Source organism: Talpa europaea (assembly GCF_964194135.1).
Source record: "Talpa europaea genome assembly, chromosome: 5".
Classification (NCBI taxonomy): domain Eukaryota; kingdom Metazoa; phylum Chordata; class Mammalia; order Eulipotyphla; family Talpidae; genus Talpa; species Talpa europaea.
In genome coordinates, this window is record NC_140071.1 from 35,215,180 (window position 1) to 35,222,928 (window position 7,749).

The window sequence follows — 7,749 nt, forward strand, 5'->3', positions numbered from 1 at the left end:
AACTCTAGAATTCATTTTAAAATGAATTTTAGTAGTTATATTTTATTTCTTTTTAGAAGGCACATTATTTCTCAGTGCTCTGGTGTTTCTCTAATTCTTTATAACTTTCTAAAAATAACTGCTGGTAAGCTCATAAATTCATTAGTTAATCCCTGTGGGACTCAATAATGCATATTATAGACCTCCTGATTTTTATATATTAGATTTTCTCAAGAATTCCCTTACCTGTTATTATCAACATAGCTATATTGACAGGGTCTTCATTACTTCCTAATTGCCCATATTTCTTTTTCTTGTTAAAGATCAATTTTTAAAATCAAGCCTTGTCATTTTGAAAGTATCACAGACATTTATGCTGTTAATATTAATGTGTTTCATATCTTTCTAGGGTTTTTTTCTTTCTTTCTTCCTTTATCATAGGAGGCTTATAAAATGTATTCATTACCTTTTACTTTAAAAAACAAATTCTTTTGTTGGGACCAGGTTGTCATTGAGAGGGTAGAGGCACATGATAGCTTTTTCCCCTCCTGAAACAAAGATTTTTTTTAAATGATCTTTCATATTCAAAGGTAACTTTGTGAACAATTATATTCCTATTCTATACCAGACCCTAAAATGTAAATTATGCATAGATTATTGAAATTTTTGCATGACCTTTTGATCTAGGACCATGTTAAGTAAAGTGACTGGTAATAATTAGAATAGTGAATGATTGACCAAGAAATTCTTCTAAATTATATCTTTGGTGAGAATTTACACAGACTACCCATCATATTATACCAGTAAACCTCGTCTGTGATAAATCTGATATGGGTGTGGGGGGGGTGTGGGGGTGTGACTGTGTGTAATATCATTTAGAGTGCTCATTTACTTTCCCCATAGAATTCTTCACTTTATTAAAAGATTCACTGAAGGAGTAAATAACGTACTTTTTAAAATATTCTATTTACAGAAATTATATTTACAAATAATTTAAGACATCTACCACATAGAATGAGGTACAGCTTCAAGAGTAGTCTATCTGCCAAAGTAAACATCAGGATTTTGGCTGCTAACTGAGTAGCATACTCTGGCAGTTTCCCCACACACACAGCCGCCCCCCCCCCAAAAAAAAAAATCTAAGCACTAAGATCAAGTGAATAAGATTGTGACAAGGCAGACTTAAAAGAAATACTTGGACTGCAGTCATCACAGGAAGAAAGTAAGGAGAATATACCACACAGAAAATATAACAATGTTTTCATCTGTCTTACCCTATTCCTTTTTAGCATTTAACTCTCAATATTTCCAGCCATTTTTTGTTTAATTTCTAAATGCTTTTACATAAATGTAGCCTCCCTCTTTCTCCATTCCAAATCACTTTTTTCTTAAAGATACAGTCTTTTGGGAAAATAAATGACACATTTTAGCTATTCAATTTCATGATTTATAATCTCATCCTTCATACTTAAAGTTTCTAATGCTTTTGACTATTTGTGCTATCCTTGCTGCTTTGAAATTTACTATATCTCATTTTTTTAAAAACAAGTGATAGGTGAAAGATAATTTTTCTGTGCAATGTTTTAATTGGAAGATCCCCGCCCCCTGCCTTTTGGTTCTTTCACAAAGAATAATTTCATTGATGAATAGTGCTTGTGGAAGAAACACAAAGGAAAATAGAAAAGGTATTTTCTACTCTATAAGGATAAAAGAGATAGTTTAGCTTACGGTTCAGGTAATAAGGAAGTTTTATCTCTAGTATGATAAAAAATAACTATTGTTATTTAAACTGACCCTTCATTTTCTAATATTTCTATTATAACAAATACTATATGGTGTTTTTACTATTCTGAAATAGATTCTAGAGATAACATAATCTACCTAACTACAAAATTGCTAAAGAAAAAACTATTGAGGGCCTCCCTAGTGGTGCAAGGGGTTAAGACGCAACCTATGAAGCTGTCCGCAGCCACTGCACCACAACTTTGATCCCTGGCTAGGGAGCAGCCCACATGGCACAGCAGACCTCTCCTGACTCACCTGCTGCTCCCTTCAGCAGTGTATTTCAATCAATCTGCCTATTCTGTTCCCCACTCTGTCTCTGGTGAATCCTCTCACCCCCTGCACCTCTGGCCTGTACCCTGGTTCTTGTATGCATAAATAAATAAATATTTTTAAAATGCAAAGGAAAAAACTATTGATACATACAACCTTGTTAAATCTCTAGAGAATTAAACTGAATGAAAAAAAAAAGCCAATTCAGAAAGGTTACATACTGTATACCATTTATATAACCTTCTTGAAATGAAAAAATTATAGAAATGGAGAACAGATTTATGGTTCACAGGATTTAAGGAAGGGTTAGAGGTAAAAGGGAACTGGGTATAACTATAAAAGGGTATCATGACTGAATTTTTTTTTTTATAGTGGAAATGTATCCTAACTGTAACACTGTCAATATCCTGTTTGTCATATCATGCTATGGTTTTACAAGATGTTACCATTAGGGAAAATTATAAATGGACATAGGGTCTCTGTTATTTCTTAAAACTGCATATGAATCTACAGTTATCTCAAAAATATAATACATACATGAATGAATTAATGAATGAATCTAGAAATTATATTGTTCAAGTTAACACATGGAAGGAATAAAAGGAAAGCATCTCATAAAAAATTAAAGGATTATCACTATTCAAAGTACTCAGGAATATCTACATGAAAATGCATAATAAAGAGGGCAGACACTTACTTGGTCCTATGACTAGAATCACCATGAATTAAACAGCTACAAAGGCAAGCTACTTATCGTGATTCAAGTACCATGGACAGATACCATCAGTGATGGGATTTTACTCATATGGTAAACTACTTTAGGTTATATTCTGAACCAAATAAAGTACAAAACCCCTTCAATGTACTAGGCAGATGCATCCCTGGGAAATTCAGTGTATATTAAAATCATACAAAATGTACTTTGAGATTATTTGTTAAACAGATCTAAATTCTAGGTGCATGCAATTGTAAACAGATTTTTCAGCTACTTGAGTAAGTGATAGTACATTTGAAAACCATGCAGGCTGCAAATATTTTTTCACCTGCTAGACTGCCCTTCTAATGTCAGGATGTGCACCATACATGGCCTTCTCCACAAAATGCCAATAGCTCCTTTCAAGCAGCTTGACCACCAAAAATAATACTACAGATTTCCCAAATGCCCCAGGAGGCCACTCCAACCCCATTAGGAACCACTGATTGAGACTGGGCAAAGGTAATTGTAATGAATCATTGAGATCCTTTATATTTTATTTTGATACTAAGTGCATTTATAGATTGTGAAACTGAATTTGCTCCCCAAATGAATTATCCAATAAGAACATGTCTGCCAGCCCAAAAGAATACAAAACTCATTCCCTGGGAACATGGCAGGTATTTAATGTGCAAAACCTTTTATTTCCTACATCATGAGAACCTCTCTAGAAGGAAAATAAAGGCTTGAAAAATAGAGAAAAATGCACAGTCCCATTTAAAAAAGGGCATTTTTACTAAGGATAAAGTAATGGTAGAGGAAGTATCAGGCCCCAACTATAAAACCATGTTTATCTCCTTTAATTAACATGGTTAGTTCTAAGTGGACCAGTCTCCATGTTACCTACACATCATTGCAGCTTGTCAATAAATGATCACCTTTTTGCTTCATCTAAACATTCTTTTATATCCTTTGATGAGTAGATAATGTAAGGCCCTGGTGTCTCTGTCCTGAGGAATAATTTCCCCACAAAGTGATGTGTGTTTTAAGTACTAGAAAGACAGCCCCAAATTTTTCCATTCTCTATGCATTGTTATGGATAGATATTCATATTAATTTGTAAATACTTTTTTTGAGTATTCCCCATACAATTGCACCCCCCTTATTTTGTCCCCATACCCTCCTTTCCCCGCCCCCCCATAGTGTGTCTCTGGTTTATAGTTATTTGTTGATTTTGATTTTTTCTTTCTTATAGTTATTCTTTTTCCTGGTCCCTTATTTTGTAAATACTTTTTAAAGATTTTATTTATGCATATAAGAACTGGGGTATAGGCCAGAGATGTGGGATGTGGGAGAATTCACCAACGACAAAGTGGGGAGCAGAACAGGCAGATCTACTGAAATACACTGCTGAGGGCAGCAGTGGGTGAGACAGCAGAGGTCTGCTGCACCATGTGGGTTGCTCCCTGGCCAGGGATTGAACTAATGCTGCAGTGGCTGCCTGTAGCTTCATAGTGCTGAGACTAAACCCCTTGCGCCACCAGGAGGCCCTAATTTGTAAATATTATCATTGAACTTTGGCCCTCTGTTTTCAAAACTATTTCCAAATATGATCTTGAAATATGCATATATAGCCCTTGATGGACATATAATTACCTAATTTTCAGATTCTATTTTTAAGATTATTAAAAATCTACTTTTAAAAGTTTAGAGAAGTACACACTATGGGGGGCAGGGAAAGGAGGGATTGGGGTGAAAATAAGGGGGGTGCAATTGTATGGGGAATATAAAAATAAAAAAAGTTTAAAAAAAGTTTAGGAAAGAAATCCATTTAAAAAATAATGTTCAGATTATCACTCCTTAGTTTAGGGAGAACTCACCCTTTCCCAATCTGTTCTCTGAAATTCTGCTTCCTGTCCACCTCGCTTATTACTTTTACTCCTAGTAATTTTCCTTCCTCTAATTGAGCGCATATTCTCATTATTAGTGCTTGAAAACTGCGAGGGTGAATGTTGAGAGCCAGTGCAGGTACTCAGATAACTCAGGGACTTTGGTCTTTTCAGCCCAGGATTAATCAAGCAGAGAGTCATCATAAGCTAAAACTAAAAAAGCCTTTGTAGTGATTTTATCACCAGGGAAATTTGTTCATCCCTCAGAAAGATTGTCACCAGGAAAGGAAAAATAAAGGAGTTAAAATTGCTTCAGACCATTGACTCTTAGGTCCCTCTAGATTCATAGATTGAATTGGTTTTCAAGGGGTGGGAGGAATTATGAGAAGAGATCCCTGAGAAAGCTTACAAATTGATCATAGCCTTGGTAACACTAGTAAGTGTAAGTGTGATCACTGTGGAGGAAATGCCAAATGAGCCTGGAAGCATGGGAAATGAGAACTAAAAGAGACAATTAACACCTTTTTTTTTTTTGGCTTATTGTGTTTGAGGATGGGTGTTTACCATGTAGTATGATCTAAGAATAGTCTTTCAAAAAGGAAAAATATAATTGATTTTTAAATATCTGGCCATTATAAGTGTAATTGTTAGTCATTATTGAAATAAAACTAGAATTTCAAGTACTATAAAAATAGGCATTTCATAAACATATCCAGAAACCCAGGTACACCCACTTCTAGATATACCCACAAAATATTATTTGAAGTAGGGATGTCTCAGCATATCTAGAAATGCTTACTTGAGTCTGGAGAATATAAATGCCTCCACATTTAAACGAATTTTTAAAAGATGGTTATCTGAAAAAATCTGAAAATTTGAATAATAATAGTAAATATCTAGATGTTACATGTATTTTAAAGAACTGAACTTAGAATTCCACACATCTTGATGCAGGCAAAGATATACATAATTTTTCCCTGGGAATTCTATTAAGACTTGTCCATATCCACTCAGGCACTTTAGGATTTGCCAGGATAAACCTACACTCATCTCTTTTCCATTAAATAACATTGAATTTTGCCCAAAATGAATGAGCAAGTAGAAAATGACCTTATTTTTCAGACTGAATACAGTAGTGTTGAAGGATATTTCTCAAGGATGTGACTTAGGTACTGGATCTTAGCTCCAAATGCAGGTTCACAAGACCAGTCTGCAGAGAAGAGGATAGAGAGCATCCTTGTGAAGGCACCTATAGAGGGATTCTCCAGCAGGGCCAATTCCCATCGCTAAGTCACAGGCACAGACTGTAGCCTTCTGCTCTCTGGCCGACCGCAGCCATAGCATCCTTATTGTTGTAACTCCCAGATTGTGATACTGTCACAAAACCGTTGCTAGGCAACAAATGTGGTTACCAGGTCTCAGCGAATAGCTGAAGGGGAAAGCAAAGTGTTGCACCATTGTAGAGTAACCATAGCAATGACCTACTATTACAGACGAAAGAATTATCATTAACAATGTTAAAGTATCAGACAGAGGCCCTGAATCAGAGACTTCCAGGCACTATCTGCATAATTGAGTGATCTAGGAACAGATTTCAACTGTTTCAAAGCTAGTCACTCATTATTTTTATGGGAGAGTCTTCTTATTTTTATTTTTAATTAAAAATTTACGTTAGAAAGCTACCGGCAAAATGATACAACTATCACAGCAATCAGAAACACACCCATTTCCTCATCGGTTCTTATTTCTACATCAATAGTATTTGCTGCTTGTGTTAATTGAAAGTAGGTTTGATTTTAAAATATCGTACTTCAGGGTAAAATTGAAGCCACAGAAGGAAGCTTAGTAAAATAAAATAATACATAAATTGACAACTAAACGTGCATTCCCTCAATTGAATCCCTCCAGACCAAACCAGATGCTCTTTTAGTAGTCACGGCTTTGAAACATTTTGAAGTCTTTCTAAAATTGTCAGCTGAAATCTGTAAAAATGTACTTTGCTGGGACACTGCAAGCATCGTCAATTTTGAATCTGGTCCTTCATTAAGCATCCCGTATAATTCGGTCCCAGTGACCTCGCTGAGGCCATCCTGTCTAACAGCAGCGCTTCCGGGAGAGGGAGAAAAATCCCGTCGTTTTTTTCTTTCGGGGAACGAAGAAAGGAGGGTGCTCTGGGTGGGGATGAAAGCCCGATTCCGCGCGCAGGGGAAACCAACCCGCGCGCGCGCTCGGGCGCATGGGCGCGCGCCTGCGGAGTGTGCAGAAGTGGGTGGTTTCCAGGCGGGAGAGGGAGTGGCCCTTCCCGCCGCGAGCCTCCATTGGCCCGGAGGGGCTGAGGCCCCGGGAGCCGCCTGGTCGCGCCTCGGGCGACCCCGGGGGGAACGTCCAGGCCAAGTCCTCGCGGCGGGACTGGGGTGCTGGATCCCCGCCCCGGGCGCCGCCTGCAGAGAGCGGATTTGGCGCACGCCGCCTGCCCCAGCCCCGGAGCCGAGCGAAGCCGCAGGTACAGGTGTGCCGGGGAGCCTGGACCCCGGGGCGGGGCGCGCGCGGGGACCGACCTCGGGCACGCGCCGGTGCCTGGCTGGGCCCGGCTGCGTCGACCCCCTCCCACCGCCCCCCCCCCTGCGCCGCCTCCGAGCAGGGCCACCTCGTAATCGCTTCTGTGCTCTCTGCAGGTACCGACCGTCACGAGCTCACTTCCTGGAAGAGCTTCCCGTCTATTTTCAAATTCTTTACCGAAGCCTCTGAGGCCAAGACCAGCTCCCTCAAGCCGGCCCTGACGCGGCGCTCGCACAGAATAAAGCACGAAGAGCTGTAAGAGGAGCGCGAGCGAGACGGGGGAGGGGAAGCCACGGAGCCTCGAACACGCGTCCGCACGTCTCCCAACTGCTCGTCGGCGGCGAGCCGACTCCCAGCCCCTCATTAGATTGTTTTCTTCCTAGAGCACAGGGTCGTGATATATACATCTAAATAGCGTTTTGCATTATTTCTAGATGAGTGCAACTGTCAAAGCAATATGGGTTCACTGGTCGTGCTTCCCGCGGGCTGAGCCCGGGTGCGCGCTGCCCGTCAGCGCGCAGATGACGGCTGACAGCGCCCTGCCCGGCGCGGCCCTCGGCTCTAATTGCCCTG

At 39.5% G+C, this 7,749-nt stretch overlaps 1 protein-coding gene across 2 annotated transcripts in view; it reads left to right on the plus strand.

Moving 5' to 3' along the window:
* The window catches only part of ARB2A (ARB2 cotranscriptional regulator A), a gene marked incomplete at both ends in the record, with an annotated part of 418,987 nt that extends 411,552 nt beyond the window's left edge, over positions 1-7,435 (plus strand). For both annotated transcript variants that reach the window (XM_084234095.1, XM_084234096.1), the window contains one exon: positions 7,293-7,435. In XM_084234095.1, coding sequence (XP_084090221.1) covers positions 7,293-7,435 — 143 coding nt within the window. The remainder of the gene's footprint in view (positions 1-7,292) is intronic.
* Between the last annotated feature and the right edge of the window lie 314 nt (positions 7,436-7,749).